Consider the following 20714-nt stretch of genomic DNA (forward strand, 5'->3'; position numbering starts at 1 on the left):
ATTACAGAGATGTCCGATTATGGCTTTTTTGCCGATATCCGATATTCCGATATTGTCCAACTCTTAATTACCGATTCCAATATCAACCGATACCGATATATACAGTCTGGAATTAACACATTATTATGCCTAATTTTGTTGTAATGCCCCGCTGGATGCATTAAACAATGTAACAAGGTTTTCCAAAATAAAATCAACTCAAGTTATGGAAAAAAATGCCAACATGGCACTGCCATATTTATTATTGAAGTCACAAAGTGCATTATTTTTTTTAACATGCCTCAAAACAGCAGCTTGGAATTTGGGACATGCTCTCCCTGAGAGAGCATGAGGAGGTTGAGGTGGGCAGGGTTGGGGGTTGAGGTGGGAGGGGGGGTAGGGGGTAGCGGGGGGTGTATATTGTAGCGTCCCGGAAGAGTTAGTGCTGCAAGGGTTTCTGGGTATTTGTTCTGTTGTGTTAATGTTGTGTTACGGTACGGATATTCTCTCGAAATGTGTTTGTCACTCTTGTTTGGTGTGGGTTCACAGTGTGGCGCATATTTGTAACAGTGGTAAAGTTGTTTATACGGCCACCCTCAGTGTGACCTGTATGGCTGTTGACCAAGTATGCATTGCATTCACTTGTGTGTGTGAAAAGCCGTAGATATTATGTGACTGGGCCGGCACGCAAAGGCAGTGGCTTTAAGGTTTATTGGTGCTCTGTACTTCTCCCTACATCCATGTACCACACCATACAGCGGCGTTTTAAAGTCATAAATTTTACTTTTTGAAACAGATACCGATAATTTCCGATAACACATTTTAAAGCATTTATCGGCCGATAATATCGGGCTGCAGATACATCTCTACTAAATTATATTCCATGAACTAATCTCTTCTAGAAACGTCACTAAAATGTTTTAGTTGCTGCTGAGTACCATGTCTTCTAACTTCCTCTCTAAGTTTTCTCCTTTCTCGACTGTATGACAACGGATGATTGCATGTTCCACTGACTCTACCTCATTAGTGTTTGTTTATAAGTTGCAACATCTTATTTAGTCTGAGGTGTCTTAATCGAATGCGTGATATGGTTCCTTCCTCTTTTGTGTTTCCCCTTACAGTTCTTCCCGCTTCTACTGTGTTCTGTATTGCATATTAGTGTCTTCCTGTTGTATTCATGTCCCAGTGTGATTGCCACACTTTCAAAAGATGTCGTTTAATTAAGGATTTTGCCTCTGCCTTACAAAGAGGTACCTCTCTGAGCTGCTCTAGCGTTAGTGTCTGTTTTGCCAGCTGATTTGCCAATTCACATGCCTGCGAGCCGAAACCCATAGGAACCTTACGCTGGTATTCACCCTCTCAAGCCTGAGCAGTATTTCATATATTTCATTAACTATATCTTGTCGGCTTTGCGACCTAAAATATTAAATAGAGATGAATGCTGAACTTGAATTGGAGCAGACCACAACCTTTTTAAGCTGTGACTCTTCTACCCACTGTAGTGCAGCTGTGATTATCAGACGTTCGACTGTAGACATTGCTAATGTGCCTTACCTTGTTTTTTTCTGGACTTTTTGTATCTGCACTGCAACCACGTAGTTTACCCGTTGTGGGATGAATAAAGTCTATCTTATCAGCATATACAATGTATATACATTTAAAAAAAAATAACTTTTAATTTTTGTATTTGAAAAATGTTAAAAATGTTACCGTATTTCCTTGAATTGGCGCAGGGAATATAGTATTCGCACGTCTAGAATTACTGCCGGGTCAAACTCGTTTCTCAAAATAATTAACGCATGCACGCCGGATCAAATTCGTTTCGCAAAATATTAATTTTATTATCGCATGTCTATAATTTTCGCCGGGTCAAACTCGTTTCGCAAAATATTTAGCATATGGCTAGAACTTCCACCGGGTCAAATTCGTTACGTCACGAGTGACGCTTTACCTGTCCTCATTTTCAAAATGGAGGAAGCTGCTTTCAGTAGTTTGCAATCGCACAAAGGAAAAAAGATAAAGAGCTATTCAGTAGGATTTAAGGTCCAAGCTATTGAATACCGATTAAAGTATGCTAAAAAGAACAGTAAGCAGCTATGTTTTATTAATATACCGTAGCTGCGTGTGTCAAATACTGTATAAGTCATTAAATGACTCCCGCCTCCTGGTGGTAGAAGGCGCTACCGCGCTAGTGATCCTTCTTGCGACTTCCGGTACTGCAGAAGAAGTGACTACACGCAGCAAGAGATTTTTTTTTTTAACATGGAGGATTACATACCGGTATCTAAAATAAAACAGTTTTCTAAACTGGACTTTCAATGGAAGCAGGAGGTAATAATTAAAGGAATATCTCCATCGAGACAGAGAGACTTTTAAAACTGAAGAAAGAAAATAAGGAAGACTTCTATAAACAAGTTATCGAGGCTTTTGGTCAGAAGGAGCTGCAAATGGACTCCATTTATAAGTGCAGGTAAGACCATAATAACGTTTTTTTTTTATTAAATGTGCTTTTCATGATGGTATGCTTACATCACACTCAACGCGCACGCCTAAATTTACCGCATTCCTTTTGGTAAACGCCGGAGTGAGAAGAGGTTTTAAAATAATTACCGCATGCACGGCCATCCCGCCGGCTTCCGGTAAACGCCGGAGTGACGGGAGGTTTTAAATTAATTAGCGCCCCTGCGGCTATTCAAGGAAATACGGGTTTAACATTTTTGTGAAATTTTCATTTGTCACAGAACAATTTATGTTGTATATTAGATTTTTTTTTAAATTAATATATTATAGTTCTTTTTAAAACAAAATCTTTTTTTCTGGCACCCCATCGAGGTTGTGTTTCTTTCAAGAGCTCACTGTTGTGTTTGTACTCATTTTTTTCCCTAAATTAAACAAAGTTGATACTAATCAACGTGTTTGCTAATCTTTTATCCAAATGAGAATCGGTAAAAAAAATCGATAAAAACCGAAACCAGTTGAAAGTGGAATCGGAATTGTAAAAATCTTATCAATTCTTGCTTATTTTTTGGAATCTGCAGCAAAAACAGTATTCAAAGATTGTCTATACCAGTGTTTTTTAAAACTTTTTTCACCAAGTACCACCTCAGAAAACACTTGGCTCTCCAAGTACCACCATAATAACCAACATTAAAAAACAGTAGCGTAGTAGGCCAAAATATTCATTACAAGTTTTTATTTAACAAGTATATTTAATACTTTTGGCCACTTCAACATTACACACAGTTTGAACAGTCACACTGTGTTTGAATACTTAGTGGAGTGATTCTTTGGCGTACCTAGATGGAACCAAACTACTACCACTAGTGGTACGCGTAACACAGTTTGAGAATCACTGGTGTATATTGAAGGACTGCGCTGCGGTTTTTAGCTCAAAAATCCTTGACATGACAGGGGCTTTTTGCTGTTTTTAAGGATCCACTGCAAACACTCTAGTCAAAGATCCTCTACACCAGGGGCGTAAAATTCATTTTAGCTCAGAGGCCGCATGGAGGAAAATCTGTGCACACGTGGGCCGGACTATTAAAATCATGGCATTACAACTAAAAAATAAAGACAACTTCAGATTGTTTTCTTTGTCTTACTTTGGCCAAAAATAGAATAAACACGTTCTGAAAATATTACAATAAAAATATAGAAAAAAATACCGGCAGCGGTAAAGCTTAAATCCATGAAATAAAAGAAGAAAGTGAATTAATGTTTATAACGGAATACATTAACATATGCATAAAAATGTGTTTTGTATTTTTTTTTTCAACGAATTAACGTTCATGACAACCTTTTTCCAAAACACAATATAGAATCAACCAGGATAATGCGTATATTTATCATTTGTTTTCAAAACAGTTACAAAAAAGTGGTACCCCAAAAATTTACTGTGGGACCCCATTTTTATGACTTGATGGGGTCCCTGGGACCCCATTTTGAAAATTCCTAGCGCCAACACTGATGGAGTATCGGTGCGTGCAAAACAGCAGCAGGCGGCTGTGGCCTGCGGGCCGGTTCTAATACTAATCAAATATCATCCCGGGGGCCACGGATCATTCATTCGCGGGCCGGATCTGGCCAGCAGGCCTTGACTTTGACATCCCTGCTCTACACACTGAAACAAGTCAATCTAAGAATATGTAATTGTAACATAATAAAGTATGTGATAATAACAATAAAACATTAAATTTGTCTCTTGACATGAATACATCAAATTTTGAATTAATCGACATTTGTTAGTGCTGCTAGGATCCTGATGAGAGTGCGGAAATACGACCATATCAGACCAATTCTCAAATCCCTTCACTGGATTCCTGTTCCACTCAGGATGGAATACAAAGTCTCCCTACTAACTCACCAGTGCCTCCATGGAAATGCCCCCCTCTACCTCAAAGAACTACTCACCCCCAAATCCTCCACACGACACCTCCGCTCCGGACAGGCTAACCTCCTCCAACCTCCGAGGACAAAGCTACGAACTATGGGAGACCGGGCTTCCTGCTCCGCCGCTCCCAGTCTGTGGAACGCTCTCCCTGACCACCTGAGGGCACCCCAGACTGTGGATGCTTTTAAAAAAGGCTTAATAACGCTTCTTTAAAAAAAAAAAAAAGCCTTTTTATAGATATATGCATACTAGTTCTAGCTATTAGGCTGTTTTTATTTATTTTTATTATTTTTAATACACTGTAGCACTTTGAGGTTGTTTGCTCAATGTAAAGTGCTTTTTACAAATAAAACATATTGTTGTTAAAACAAGAGTAATTTTTGATTTTATTTCTTGATTAGTTATACGTAAGTGGCTCAACAAATGTGTTCATGAAGATGACACACAATTTACTTGCTTTTGACTGAAAAGAGTCAGTTAAAGATGACGTATTTGTAATATAATAAAGCTCGTGATGATAAAAGACAAACTTGTGGTTACCTGTGGAAAAATGTACACTATGCATATAAGCCTTTTAATGAATGCTAAACCCATCTGAGTACTAAGGTGTGGTGGGATTAAATTGTATTTTTACCTGATGGAGGTATTTGAACTCCCGCGTTAGTGTCGATCAAGCAAGAGTACCAGAATTGAGTTTGTTAGACTTGTCTGTTGTTTTTTTAATGTAATTCTTTGTTTTTTGTTCCTCATGTTATTCCATCTTTCTTGTGTTGTTGTTTTTTCAGACCAAGGAGGAATTTTGGAGGATCACACCTAAACCAATAGTCCACATTCCTGGGAAAGCTGGACCAATGTTGTACATGCCCAGACTGTTAAACCTTTTACAGGAGGAAGGGCGCCGCCGTTATGAAGAAACTTGCTGAGACACATGTCATGTTCAACAAGACATGTATGATTCCAACACTGGAGTCAAAGAGCCTCCATATAACACAAGTACTTGCTGTTTTTAGGAATCTCATGCAAAAACAATATATGCTTGACACGAGTGTGTTTTTTAAGGACCTATTGCATGAACGAGAATCTGCTGCAAAAATCCTTGTCAAAACATCAACAACATACTGTATATGGAAAGAGTGCGCTACTATAGGCGTCAATTTTTCATATGACAAGAGTACTTGCTGTTTTTAGGAATCTGCAGCAAAAACAGTATCAAATAATAATTTTCGTTTGACGGGAGTGTTGTTTTTAAGGACCTCCTGCAAAAATGCTGGCTGAAAGTCCCCGATAGCCTAAGACAGGAGTGTGCTGCTGTTTTTTGGGATATGCAAAGACGCTCGTCAAAGATTGTCTATATAGAAGGAATGCATTGCTGCAGACGTACAGTAAATTCTCCGTATGACAGGAGTACTATATTTAGGAATCTACGGCAAAAACGGTATTCAAAGATTGTCTTCATTGAATGAGTACTTGCTGTTTTTAGGAATCTGCAGCAAAAACTGTACTTAAAGATTGTCTTTATTAAAGGAGTGCGCTGCCGTTTTTAGGGACCTATTTCTAAAAGATCCTTGATATAACAGGGGCACTTTGATGTTTTTAAGGACCTACAGAATATACACTAGTCAAAGATCCTCTATATAACACACAAGTAAATGATGTTTTTTGACATTTTAGAAACAGTATCAAATAATCATCTGTGTTTGACAGGAGTGTTTTTTTGATAGACCTCCTACAAAATGCTAGTTGAAAGTCCCCTATAGCCTAAGACAGGAGTGCGCTGCTGTTTTTTGGAATATGCTGCAAAAATGCTCGCCACAGATTGTCTATATGGAACTATTGCATAGCTGCAGACATACATTCTCCATATGACAGGAATACTTGTTTTTAGAAATCTGCAGCAAAAACTGTATTTTAACATTGTCTATATCACATGGGCTCCATCTAGTGGTACACCAAAGAATCACTTAACACATTTCTAAACACAGTGTTACTGTTCAAACTGTGTGTAATGTTACGGTGACCAAAAATATTAAATATATTTGTTAAATAAAACCTTTGCCTTGTTTTTAATGAATATTTAGGCCTGCTATGCTATTGTATTATAATGTTGGTCATTTTGGTGGTACTTGGAGAGCCAATTTTTTTCTATGGTGCAAAAGGTTTGAGAACCCCTGGTCTGTATAGGAGTACATACCGTTTTTAGAAATCTGCAGCAAAAACTGTATTTAAAGGTTGTCTATATTGAGGGAGTGCGCTGCCGTTTTTAGGGACCAGCTGCTGAAAGACCCTTGACATAACAGGGGAAGTTTTCTGTTTTTCAGGACTTACTGCAAACACTGTAGTCAAAGATCCTCTATAAAACACAAGTACATGCTGTTTTTAGGAATTTCTTGCAAAAACAATATTCGATGATCCTCTATGTTTGACAGGAGTGTTGTTTATAGGGACCCCCAGCAAAAATGCTCATAAAAGATGGAAGGAATGTCTTGCTGTAGATGTAAATTCTCCATATGACAGGAGCACTTACGGTTTTCAGGAATCTGCAGCAAAAACGGTATTCAAAGATTGTCTATATTGAAGAAGTGTGCAGCTATTCCTAGGGACTAACTACTAAAACATTGTTGATATGACAGGGGCACTTTGCTTTTTTTGAGGACCTACTGCAGACACTCTGGTCCAAAGATCCTCTATATAACACAAATACATGCTGTTTTTAGGAATGTTCCTGCAAAACAAGTATTAAATAATCTATAATATCTATGTTTGACAATAGTGTACTGTTTTTAAAAACCTACTGCAAAACGACTTGTGAAAAAACCTTCTGTACAACAGGAGCGCTGTGCTTTTTTTAGGAATCCGCTGCAAAAACTGTATTTAAAGGTTGTCGATATTGAGGGAGTGCGCTGACGTTTTTAAGGACCTACTGCTTAAAGACCCTTGACATAACAGGGGAACTTTTCCGTTTTTTAGGACTGACTGCAAACACCGTAGTCAAAGATCCTCTATAAAACTAAAGTACATGCTGTTTTTTAGGAATTTCTTGCAAAAACAATATTCGATGATCCTCTGTGTTTGACAGGAGTGTTGTTTATAAGGACCTCCTGCAAAAATCTTAGTTGAAAATCTCCTATAGCCAAAGACAGGAGTGCTCTGCGCTTTTTTTCCAAAAATGCCCTACTAGGTCTGTACCCGAATATCCGATCTTTGTAGTGGTATAAGCGGTTCGGGAGGCGGAAAGAGGACCTGACAGAAAGGCATGCTGCTGGACTACCGCCAAAAAATAAAATAAATAAACAGCTTGTAAAAGATGGAAGGAATGTCTTGCTGTAGATGTAAATTCTCCATATGACAGGAGCACTTACGGTTTTCAGGAATCTGCAGCAAAAACGGTATTCAAAGATTGTCTATATTGAAGAAGTGTGCAGCTATTCCTAGGGACTAACTACTAAAACATTGTTGATATGACAGGGGCACTTTGCTTCTTTTAAGGACCTACTGCAGACACTCTGGTCCAAAGATCCTCTATATAACACAAGTACATGCTGTTTTTAGGAATGTTCGTGCAAAACAAGTATTAAATAATCTATAATCTCTATGTTTGACAATAGTGTACTGTTTTTAAAAACCTACTGCAAAACGACTTGTGAAAAAACCTGTACAACAGGAGCGCTGTGCTTTTTTTTAGGAATCCGCTGCAAAAACTGTATTTAAAGGTTGTCTATATTGAGGGAGTGCGCTGCCGTTTTTAGGGACCTACTGCTTAAAGACCCTTGACATTACAGGGGAACTTTTCAGTTTTTTAGGACTTACTGCAAACACTGTAGTCAAAGATCCTCTATAAAACTAAAGTACATGCTGTTTTTTAGGAATTTCTTGCAAAAACAATATTCGATGATCCTCTGTGTTTGACAGGAGTGTTGTTTATAAGGACCTCCTGCAAAAATCTTAGTTGAAAATCTCCTATAGCCAAAGACAGGAGTGCTCTGCGCTTTTTTTCCCAAAAATGCCCTACTGGGGCTGTACCCGAATATCCGATCTTTGTAGTGGTATAAGCGGTTCGGGAGGCGGAAAGAGGACCTGACAGAAAGGCATGCTGCTGGACTACCGCCAAAAAATAAAATAAATAAACAGCTCGTAAAAGATGGAAGGAATGTCTTGCTGTAGATGTACATTCTCCATATGACAGGAGCACTTACGGTTTTCAGGAATTTGCAGCAAAAACGGTATTCAAAGATTGTCTATATTGAAGAAGTGTGCAGCTATTCCTAGGGACTAACTCCTAAAACATTGTTGATATGACAGGGGCACTTTGCTTCTTTTAAGGATCTACTGCAGACACTCTGGTCCAAAGATCCTCTATATAACACAAGTACATGCTGTTTTTAGGAATGTTCCTGCAAAACAAGTATTAAATAATCTATAATATCTATGTTTGACAGTAGTGTACTGTTTTTAAAAACCTACTGCAAAACGGCTTGTGAAAAAACCTTCTGTACAACAGGAGCGCTGTGCTTTTTTTAGGAATCCGCTGCAAAAACTGTATTTAAAGGTTGTCTATATTGAGGGAGTGCGCTGCCGTTTTTAGGGACCTACTGCTTAAAGACCCTTGACATAACAGGGGAACTTTTCAGTTTTTTAGGACTGACTGCAAACACCGTAGTCAATGATCCTCTATAAAACTAAAGTACATGCTGTTTTTTAGGAATTTCTTGCAAAAACAATATTCGATGATCCTCTGTGTTTGACAGGAGTGTTGTTTATAAGGACCTCCTGCAAAAATCTTAGTTGAAAATCTCCTATAGCCAAAGACAGGAGTGCTCTGCGCTTTTTTTCCAAAAATGCCCTACTAGGGCTGTACCCGAATATCCGATCTTTGTAGTGGTATAAGCGGTTCGGGAGGCGGAAAGAGGACCTGACAGAAAGGCATGCTGCTGGACTACCGCCAAAAAATAAAATAAATAAACAGCTTGTAAAAGATGGAAGGAATGTCTTGCTGTAGATGTAAATTCTCCATATGACAGGAGCACTTACGGTTTTCAGGAATCTGCAGCAAAAACGGTATTCAAAGATTGTCTATATTGAAGAAGTGTGCAGCTATTTCTAGGGACTAACTACTAAAACATTGTTGATATGACAGGGGCACTTTGCTTTTTTTAAGGACCTACTGCAGACACTCTGGTCCAAAGATCCTCTATATAACACAAGTACATGCTGTTTTTAGGAATGTTCCTGCAAAACAAGTATTAAATAATCTATAATCTCTATGTTTGACAATAGTGTACTGTTTTTAAAAACCTACTGCAAAACGGTTTGTGAAAAAACCTTCTGTACAACAGGAGCGCTGTGCTTTTTTTTAGGAATCCGCTGCAAAAACTGTATTTAAAGGTTGTCTATATTGAGGGAGTGCGCTGCTGTTTTTAGGGACCTACTGCTTAAAGACCCTTGACATTACAGGGGAACTTTTCAGTTTTTTAGGACTGACTGCAAACACTGTAGTCAAAGATCCTCTATAAAACTAAAGTACATGCTGTTTTTTAGGAATTTCTTGCAAAAACAATATTCGATGATCCTCTGTTTGACAGGAGTGTTGTTTATAAGGACCTCCTGCAAAAATCTCAGTTGAAAATCTCCTATAGCCAAAGACAGGAGTGCTCTGCGCTTTTTTCCCAAAAATGCCCTACTAGGGCTGTACCCGAATATCCGATCTTTGTAGTGGTATAAGCGGTTCGGGAGGCGGAAAGAGGACCTGACAGAAAGGCATGCTGCTGGACTACCGCCAAAAAATAAAATAAATAAACAGCTTGTAAAAGATGGAAGGAATGTCTTGCTGTAGATGTACATTCTCCATATGACAGGAGCACTTACGGTTTTCAGGAATCTGCAGCAAAAACCGTATTCAAAGATTGTCTATATTGAAGAAGTGTGCAGCTATTTCTAGGGACTAACTACTAAAACATTGTTGATATGACAGGGGCACTTTGCTTTTTTTAAGGGCCTACTGCAGACACTCTGGTCCAAAGATCCTCTATATAACACAAATACATGCTGTTTTTAGGAATGTTCCTGCAAAACAAGTATTAAATAATCTATAATATCTATGTTTGACAATAGTGTACTGTTTTTAAAAACCTACTGCAAAACGGCTTGTGAAAAAACCTTCTGTACAACAGGAGCGCTGTCCTTTTTTTAGGAATCCGCTGCAAAAACTGTATTTAAAGGTTGTCTATATTGAGGGAGTGCGCTGCCGTTTTTAGGGACCTACTGCTGAAACACCCTTGACATTACAGGGGAACTTTTCAGTTTTTTAGGACTGACTGCAAACACCGTAGTCAAAGATCCTCTATAAAACTAAAGTACATGCTGTTTTTTAGGAATTTCTTGCAAAAACAATAATCGATGATCCTCTATGTTTGACAGGAGTGTTGTTTATAAGGACCTCCTGCAAAAATGTTAGTTGAAAATCTCCTATAGCCAAAGACAGGAGTGCTCTGCGCTTTTTTTTTTTTTTTTAAATGCTCGTAAAAGATGGAAGGAATGTCTTGCTTACGGCCGTAGATGTAAATTCTCCATATGACTTGCGTTTTTTTCAGGAATCTGCAGCAAACACGGTATTCAAAGATTGTCTATATTGAAGAAGTGTGCAGCTATTTCTGGGGATTAACTACTAAAACATTGTTGATATGACAGGGGCACTTTGCTTTTTTTTGAGGACCTAATGCAGACACTCTGGTCCAAAGATCCTCTATATAACACAAGTACATTCTCTTCTTAGAACAGGAGCGCTGTGCTTTTTGTTTTAGGAATCTGCTGCAAACATGCTGGTCAAAGATCCTCTACAAGACAGGAGCGCACCGCCGCAAAAGACGCTACCGCAGTTGAATAGGCCTACCGTAATTCACATAAAACGTGAGCATGCATGCATGTTGTCTTTATCACGTGGCCTCACCATGGTCTTCTGTCCTTATCTGTCCAAACCACAAGAGTCACACGCCTCTGCATCTCTGGCTTTGAAAGAGTCACCGCATAAAGTACCATTTGTTAGTGCACAATCCCGCTAATTTCACGTAGCCTGAGGGACACAAATGACAACACAATTGACGATATTAGCACAGATAGACACATGGCTGGTGACATGATGGCTTTATATTCCTTGTTGCACATTTCCGTGACATTGCACTCACATTAAAACAAATAAGCAAAGCAAATAAAAGTCATGAAAAATATATTCCCTTATTTATCCATAAACCTCTTATACATTATATTGCAGTCATTATTGCACATTGACAGGTTGATCTTATTGTATTACACATATCACTCCTAGAGCAGCACATGTGCAAATAAACAGTGATAAAACATAATGTTGTCATTAATTAGGACACATCTTCAACACTAGGGGACAAATTATTAGGGACACCGGGTACTATACTTGCTATTGCAGACTACATTAAACACATATATTGCTGGTAGTAATCATAGCAATACTGCACACGTGTTTGAGCCGGAGGCCAAAGTGCAAACACTAATGTTGCCTTTATGTGTGTGTGTGGTGTAGATTACACTTGTATTGTCCTCGATTAGCTTTAGATTAGGTATCAGTGCGACTGTCACCTGAACTCAAAGGCAACATTTGAGCTGCACTTGAAGGAGGGACCAAGGGACGTTGAACCTGAGTTTAAATGGTCCTCAGATCACAAAGCACCTTTGTTTCAATACTAAATGATGATCAGCTTGCTGAGATAAAGACATTGTCTACAAGGTGATTGATCACACTACAATCACATAAACGACTAGTTGTCCTGTGTGTCAACAGTAATACATATTGGTGCTTTTATCAGTAGGTGTGGCTTTGTGGTCTGGTAAAAAAAAATAAAAAAATTAGCTGTTTGTTCATGCTAGGATTGTTCCTCATTTTTTCATGATCCACAAAGTAGCATGCTCGCTGAGAAATATAAGGACACAATTCTTACACTTTTGTTTAAAGAATTTTTAAAAAATGGTATGGCTCTTGTCCATCTAACGTCATTTTCCACAAACCAGGAAGCAGCTAATTATTCTTGGATTGTGGATTGTGTCTGTAAAACTGTTCAACCTGCTCCAGAAACAAACACGGTACGTTAACGGAACTAGCCTGCTCGCTAACAAGCGGATGGACAAAGGCTAATTGGATGTGTCATGATGTATTCCACTTTTGTTAGAAAAAATAGTATATAGGTTTTCCCTTTTGTGGCCTAAGTCACGCTGGAACTGATTACTCCATACCCTCGAAAGACAGATAGAAAGGTCCTAGCATCTTACAGGAACTAGCATGTTAGCTAACAAACAAACAGACAAATACTAGATTGATTGTTTTTTTAACTTCTGTTAAAATAAATGCTGTACAATTTCTACTTTGTTGCTTAAATTACAATAAAAACCAATCTCCCCCTACCCCAGAAAGGCTAATTAAAAGGTGTTAATGTCTGTAACCCAGGAAGTAGCATGTTAGCTAGCAAACGGATGGACAAATACTAATTTGTTCAGTCACATATGACATTTAGTTACAGTATGTTAAAATAAATACTGTATATTTTCAATTTTGTCGCCTAAATCACAATAAAACCAATCCAACTAGAAGGACAAATTATAGGTTTTGTCATTGTCTATAAACCAAGAAGTAGCATGTTAGCTAGTAAACGGACCGACAAATACTAATTTAATCACTCACATTTTTTTCTTTCATTCTGTTAAAATAAAGGCTATATATTTTTAATTTTGTCACCCAAGTCACAATAAAATCAATCCTACTCTGCCCGAGAAAGACAAATTAAACTGGTCTGTAAACCAGGAATTAGCTTGCAAGCAAACGAATGGACAGACAAAGGCTAATTTGACCAGCCTCATATATTCTTACTTGTCTTTGCAAAAATACTGTATATTTTATATTTTGTCGCCTGAGTCGCAATAAAAGCTATTCCCTCAACCCCAGAGAGACCCGGTCCGGTCATTGTCTGTAAACCGGAAAGTAGCCTACTAGCAAAAAAACGGACAGTTCACTATTTTTTTAAGAAATATTGTTTTCCCGTGGTGTGACTCTTGATCAAACCATTTCTCCAATGAGGGAAAAAACAGTATGTTCAGGTCGTCTGACTCGGAATTAGCCTGCAAGCTAACAAATGAACTGTTAAACTCTAATATTATAATTGATTTTCTGCACTTAATGCTTTTAAAAAAAAACTATATTCTGGGAGCTAGTTCTCTTTGTTGCCTAATGAAGAGTAACTATGGTTGCTGGCTTAGCATTAGCAATAATAATAGTGAAACAGTAATATAATACGTTTCAGTGATTAAAATGGACATACTTTATGTGAGCACCTTTTTGTTACAATTGCTGTTTTCCTCCGTCATCATCTTTCCTCCATGATCTTCTTCAAACAGTCCACTACGTCCTGGCCTCTGCTCCAGGGAACCATGTTGGTCTTCAACTTGCTTCCCTGGGACTCCAGCAGCAGCCTGTGCATGGGGAAGTCCTTCCTAGGGAAGGCCGTGTCCCGGGGCCCCAGGATTAACGAGGGGCATATGTCATTGGCCCCGTCTCCAACGTAAAAAACCCTTTGGAAGGAGGCGCCGCCGCGCTCCTTTTGACGGACAGTCAGGTATTCTCTCAGGATCACCTGCTTGCACATGTTGTCAGGGCAATGGGGGCACGAGTGTGCGTGGAAAGGCAGCAGCACCAGGCGGCCGTCGTCGTCAAAGCTGGCCGGGTTGGTGAAGATCTTCCTGAAGAGGTGGCGCACCCCCGCCTGCTTCAGCCAGGTCTCGATGAAGTACATGTTGGCGTCCGAAACCACCGCCAGCTCAAAGTCCTGCTGGTGGCTCTGCAGGAACTGCAGCAGGTTGAGGAGACCCGGAGTGGGCGGGATCTTTTCCACCGCCAATTGGATAGCGTCGGGGGAGACGCCCTGCTCGTACATGTAGGCCAAAATCTGCTGCATGTGCTCGTTGTAGTGGCCCTCGCGGTAGCTGTTTTTCAGCCAATCGGGAAGCTGCGGGTCTGGCAGCGCCTGCAGGACGGCGTCGTCGCTGTTCTCATTGACGATGGTCTCGTCAAAGTCGAACAAGACCAGGTAGCGCTGTTGTGGCTGGGATGTCATCTTCCTAATTAGGCTCTGGAAACATAAAGGAATGAAAAATAAGGTTTGAATAAAGTGATTAATTCTGCCTAGCATCAACTGGCCTATCAAATGTCCAGTAAAAAATACGACCAATGGTGTTCTGGTTGTTCTCAATTGTGGCGTTAATTGGCATAAGGGGCAGTTACGATTGAGCCCTCTGAATTCTGCCTAGCAACAAGCGGCGAACAAAAGGTGTAGTGTATCCAAAAAGAAAAAAACAGCAATTATGGTGATCTACATTGCTGCATATGCTTTGATGCGTCGTGGACCCCGACTTACCATGAATTGACTAACGTGAACCCCGACTTATACAAGTTGAAAAACTTATTCGGGTGTTACCATATAGTGGTCAATTGTACGGAATATGTACTGTACTGTAGGGCTGGGCGATATGGCCTTTTTTTAATATCTCGATATTTTTAGGCCATATCGCGATACACGATATATATCTCGATATTTTGCCTTAACCTTGAATGAACACTTGATGCATATAATCACAGCAGTATGATGATTCTATGTGTCTACATTAAAACATTCTTCTTCATACTGCATTAATATATGCTCACTTTAAACTTTCATGCAGAGAGGGAAATCACAACTAAGTCAATTTAGCAAAACTGTATTTATTAAACAGTTATTAAGCAGTGGCACAAACATTCATGTCATTTCCAAAACAGAAAGTGCAAGATTGTCAGAGACATTTTAAAACAAGCTATAGGTGCACTTTTGTGAATGTCACTAAGATGACATATCAAAACAACACTAAATTAAAGTGCACTTTTTGTACAGAACGCCACTACAATTAAAACAAATAAAGCACACTTTTGTACATGATGACACACAAGATACTTCAATAAGTGTCACATAAAAATGAGCTGCATATCCAATACTATACACTACTGTTCAAAAGTTTGGGGTCACCCAAACAATTTTGTGGAATAGCCTTCATTTCTAAGAACAAGAATAGACTGTCGAGTTTCAGATGAAAGTTCTCTTTTTTTGGCCATTTTGAGCGTTTAATTGACCCCACAAATGTGATGCTCCAGAAACTCAATCTGCTCAAAGGAAGGTCAGTTTTGTAGCTTCTGTAACGAGCTAAACTGTTTTCAGATGTGTGAACATGATTGCACAAGGGTTTTCTAATCATCAATTAGCCTTCTGAGCCAATGAGCAAACACATTGTACCATTAGAACACTGGAGTGATAGTTGCTGGAAATGGGCCTCTATACACCTATGTAGATATTGCACCAAAAACCAGACATTTGCAGCTAGAATAGTCATTTACCACATTAGCAATGTATAGAGTGTATTTCTTTAAAATTAAGACTAGTTTAAAGTTATCTTCATTGAAAAGTACAGTGCTTTTCCTTCAAAAATAAGGACATTTCAATGTGACCCCAAACTTTTGAACGGTAGTGTATGTCCTACAGTGTTGATGTGGAAATAGTTGCTTCGGCATTTAGTTGGTGTGGCACCGAACGGAGATGTTGACATGTAAAGACATATTCCCGCTTGAAGCCAAACCACCCTCAGACGATGGACCCCGCGCTGTTTTTCTTGGGAATTAATTCTTCCTCCATTTGTTACCAGATTTGCACCTTCTTTCTCTCGTATTACCACTCAAACCACACCGTTAGCTGTCAGCATCACAGCTAACGTTACCATGTAGCTACCTGTCTGCTCCGCGGGAGCTTGTGACGTTGCTCACGTGACAGTATGTGACGTATGTAAGAAGGTGCGCTTGTTTTAAAGTCTCTGTGAGAAGGAGAGACAGGAAAGAGTGAGAAACGCATGCAGTTTAATGCCCCGCAGCGTCATTTTCTATATCACACAGAGACAAACCCGCGATATATCGAGTATATCCATGTATCACCCCTTGTTGTAAAATTACAATGTTACCTTTAACCATCCTAAAAAACAATCTGTTATATATATAATTTTTTTTTTACCACATTTACATCATTGGGTCCTATTGTTCAGTCTCACAAGGCTATTGGATTGTACATTTGTTTATAAGTCACGCCTTCTGGCCATGAACTCACACAACTTCTCAAGGTTTCCTTCTAACAACATCTATTTGTTTCATTGGACTGGATTCATCAGATTCAAGTAAGTAAAATGTCTTTTATATTTTTTTTGGTTGTTATTACAATGTCTAGAGCATGTACATATGTAGTTATTGTGGAACAGATGCATCAAATTTCATTTAGAGCTTGTTATATAATTGTTGCAATTATACAACACTTGGTGAATGTGGTAGTCAAAATGCTGGCTTGTTGCAGTGGTGAAGTATTTTCTCTATACATGGATAGTATACATTTTACCCTTGTGTTGTGTTCTGGTGACTGATTTAAAAGTTTTATCTCTAAAAAATGTAGTTAATTGATCAGCCTGACCTAAAATTCCATGACTTTGTCCACAAAGAGGATATCAACAGACAATTCAGTTCTGGAGAAAGGAATGTTCCTGAATGTGTGGATGTAATGGGGGTATGCATGTTTTCCTTTTAGTATGATAATTAGAGCCATTAAACCATTTACATTTACATTGATGGAATTTGGACACTTTTGTCCAAAGCGACTTACCAGGCAGACACTATTGTCTACCCTGAGCATTGGTCCACCACCTGTTGCTGATGTGATGCCACGCAACAGATTCCAATCCCCGTTGACGTCATTACATTTTGTTAACAACATGACAGTATCTGAGACGGAAAAGAAAGACAAACTATGGAAACTCAGACTCCGGCTTGATTCATTCAGAGAGAAATGCCTGCAGGTGGTACCAGAAGAGCACAACTCTGTGGATGAGATGATGATGCTGCAGACACTGCGATACAGGATACACCAACACACAATGCAGAAAGTGTGATGTTCGCCTTTGTTTTACAGACGACAGGGACTGTTTTTAGGACTTTCACCACCAATGAAAGTCTTCATGACCAATGTCATGAAAAGAAAAAAAGAAGGGGAAAAAGCGTTTTTTAACAGTTTTATCTTGTTTCATATTTTTTTATATTTGTAATAGATGACTTCATAAAAATATAACTAATGTGTGATTAATATTAATGGTATATACCGTTATGGGGATAAGTAAGCAAACAACCCTGCAAATGAACCCTTAGTTGTTCAGACATTTCTCTAAAAACATACATAAACATTTTTTTTTACCTCTTCTTCTGCATCAAATGCCTCCTACAACAACATCTGAAAGGTCAAATATTTTGGGGGGGGTTTTTCTATATTTGGGTCTTACAGGGATATCGATTTATCGCCCAGCCCTACTGTACTGTGCAATCTACTAATAAAAGTCTCAATCAATCAATCAAATGCACCTGAAAGAGTGGCAGCACATCACAGTAGCTCCTTTGATTTCCTTCATTTTACTTTATTTTTGGTATTATTCTCTACTTTTCTTGCTTTTTTTTATCACTTATATGTTTTGGGGGGAACAATTTCCCTTGTGAATCAATAAAGTTTGTCTAAGTCTAAGTCTTTTCAAGCACAGTAAAAATATTGAATTATAATATAATAATATGAAATATATGAATATAAAATATATTAATATAAAAACAAATAAGTCCATTGGGCAGGGCAGTTATGATTGAGCCCTTTGAATTCTGCCTAGCAACAAACGTCCAATGAAACACGGGAGATGTCAAACCAGATAAACAAAATATTTGTCAGCTAGACAGAAAAAATAAAGTTCAATTGTAATAGTTAACATGCCTATGGGGCAGTTATGACTGAGCCCCACAAATCCCGCCTAGCAACAAGCCGCCGAAGAAACACAGGAGGTGTCCAGCAAAAACAATCAATTGACCGATGGGGCAGATATGACTGAGCCGTGTGAATTCTACCTAGCAACAAGCAGCTAATTAAGCATGAGAAAAAAAGTGATTTGTCAGCTAGACAAATATCAAGTTAGATATTATAAATCTTGTTCACTTGTGGTTAATTGGCAAAATGGGGCAGACATGACTACGCCCCATCAATTCTACCTAGCAACAAGCAGCCAATGAACAGTGTAGATCAGGGGTGTCAAAGTCATTTTAGCTCAGGGGCCGCATGGAGGAAAATGTGTGCACACGCGGGCCGGACTATTTAAATCGTGGCATTAAAACAAAAAAAATTAAGACAACTTCAGATTGTTTTCTTTGCCTTACTTTGGGCAAAAATAGAACAAACGCATTCTGAAAATATTACAATAAAAATATAGAAAAAAATACCGGCAGCGGTAAAGTTTAGATCAATGAAGGAAAGAAGAAAGTGAATGAATGTTTATAACTGAATACATTTACATATGCATAAAAAAGTGTTTTCTTTTTTTCATGAATTAAGTAACGTTTATGACAACCTTTTTCCAAAACACAATACAGAATGTGAGATAATGTTAGCTACCTCTCTTTGTTTATAATGTCTATTTTCTGCTGGATCTACTCTCTATTTTATGCTGCAGCTGTTACATATACTGTAATATGGTAATTGTTAAATATTGTATGTATTATATAAAATTATAATATATCAGTATATATCATATACTGTATATATAATATGTAAATATTACATATGTTATATTTTATTTTGTTACTACGGTACATTTTTTGTCTACTTTATACCTGCATTATCCTTTCCATCCTTACCCGTACCATCCTTTGTAACTGAGCTACTGTGTGGAACAATTTCCTTTGTGGAGTTTGTCTAAGTCTGAGTCGAAGTCTATATGACAGTATTATGCATACATTTATAATTTGTTTTCAAAACGGTTACAAAAAAGTGGTTCCCCAAAAATTTACTGTGGGACCCCATTTTGAAAATTCCTAGCGCCAACAAAACAGGAGCAGGCGGCTGCGGGCCGGGTTCTAACACTAATCAAATATCATCCCGGGGCATAGGCGCCGATCCCGTGGGTGCTTCGGGGCCCGACAATGCCGAGCACCCACGTGGGATGGATGGCAACTTTCAATCTTTAAAATATTTTTTTCAAAATCAATCTTGTGGCGATTTTGGTCCGTTTTGCAAAATAATAAAGCCACAAATCATCCATCCATCCATTTTTCTACCGCTTGTCCCTTTTGGGGTCGTGGGGGGTGCTGGAGCCTATCTCAGCTGCATTCGGGCGGAAGGCGGGGTACACCCTGGACAATTTGCCACCTCATCGCAGGGTCAACACAGATAGACAGACAACATTCACACTCACATATGGGATATTAACTTTGCTGAACGTCTATTTTTTTTAATACACACAGAAATGTAGATCTGCGCCTATGTCCTGGGGGCCGGATTTGGCCCGCGGTCCTTGACTTTGATATCCCTGGTGTGTAGCGTGTCCAGAAAAAAAGTAATAAAAACAAACGCCTCATTAACTGAGGAAGTTTATTTTTGTACAGAGGACTTGGCAGCTAAAAGAAAGTTACCTAATCCTGTACTTTACAATTTATGCCATGGCTTTATGCCAAACAAATATATTTTGGCACACGCCCTTTTGATGTGAGGCAAGTTAAACGATTAACTGTTTTTTTTTTTTTCTACAAGATAACATGAGGACGTGTAGGAGAGGGAGACTTTATTATTGGTCCACATGATCGATTAGTGTCCACTTGCATGTACTGTAGTCACACCAGCTGGGATAGCAAGATGCAGTGTAATTATGCACAATGATGTTGTTATCTGTCTGTAACTGCAAGCTTACACATAAAGCAACGTGCCAGTGTGTGCATTATTAATAGCAGCACATAACTGCACACTAAGTCATCTAATAATACACACAGCGGCAGTGCTATTTTCGCATGCCAGGTCAACCACTGAAAGTCATCACAAGCCTCGCGCCAGCACGACCGTCGGGGATTAAAAACCTCACATTTTTAAAATGGAGACGGAGGAGGGAAAAAACAAAAGGCGAGAAAACAAGAAAAAGAACCAAAAAAAAGAGGCCTTACCAGACTGGTGGTCGTGGCGAGAAGCGAAGAAGAGCCAGCAGCCGCATCCCAGTGACGCGGGGAGGTTTGTTAAAGGGGACTCTCCTCTACAACGCAAGCAGCAGCGGCGCTGTGGACATTCCCGTTAAAAAAAACAAAAAAGTAACTTCCGTCAGGCCCTTTCAAATTAAAACAACTTCCGCTGAGACGGATTCAAAATAAAAGTTGCAATGCTTTTATGTACAGTATGTTGTTTTTTTAAAAAACATTTTTAATTTA

General features: G+C 38.8%; 1 protein-coding gene across 5 annotated transcripts in view; it reads right to left on the reverse strand.

Moving 5' to 3' along the window:
- Positions 1 to 20714, reverse strand: part of LOC133655436 (probable phosphatase phospho1) — a 28241-nt gene that overhangs the window by 5531 nt on the left and 1996 nt on the right. For 2 of the 5 annotated variants that reach the window (XR_009827000.1, XR_009826998.1), the window contains exons 1-3: positions 20457 to 20573; positions 13705 to 14511; positions 11313 to 11435 (exon numbers count right to left, since the gene is read on the reverse strand). Coding sequence is in view for 2 of the 5 variants with exons in the window: in XM_062055616.1 (XP_061911600.1) it covers positions 13750 to 14496 (747 nt within the window). In the remaining 3 variants the exon portion in view is untranslated. Of the gene's footprint in view, positions 1 to 11312; positions 11436 to 11496; positions 14512 to 20456; positions 20574 to 20714 lie in introns of those variants that run through there. The other 3 variants (XR_009826999.1, XM_062055616.1, XM_062055617.1) reach the window with 3 other exon arrangements.

This window comes from Entelurus aequoreus, linkage group LG08 (genome assembly GCF_033978785.1).
Source record: "Entelurus aequoreus isolate RoL-2023_Sb linkage group LG08, RoL_Eaeq_v1.1, whole genome shotgun sequence".
NCBI lineage: Eukaryota > Metazoa > Chordata > Actinopteri > Syngnathiformes > Syngnathidae > Entelurus > Entelurus aequoreus.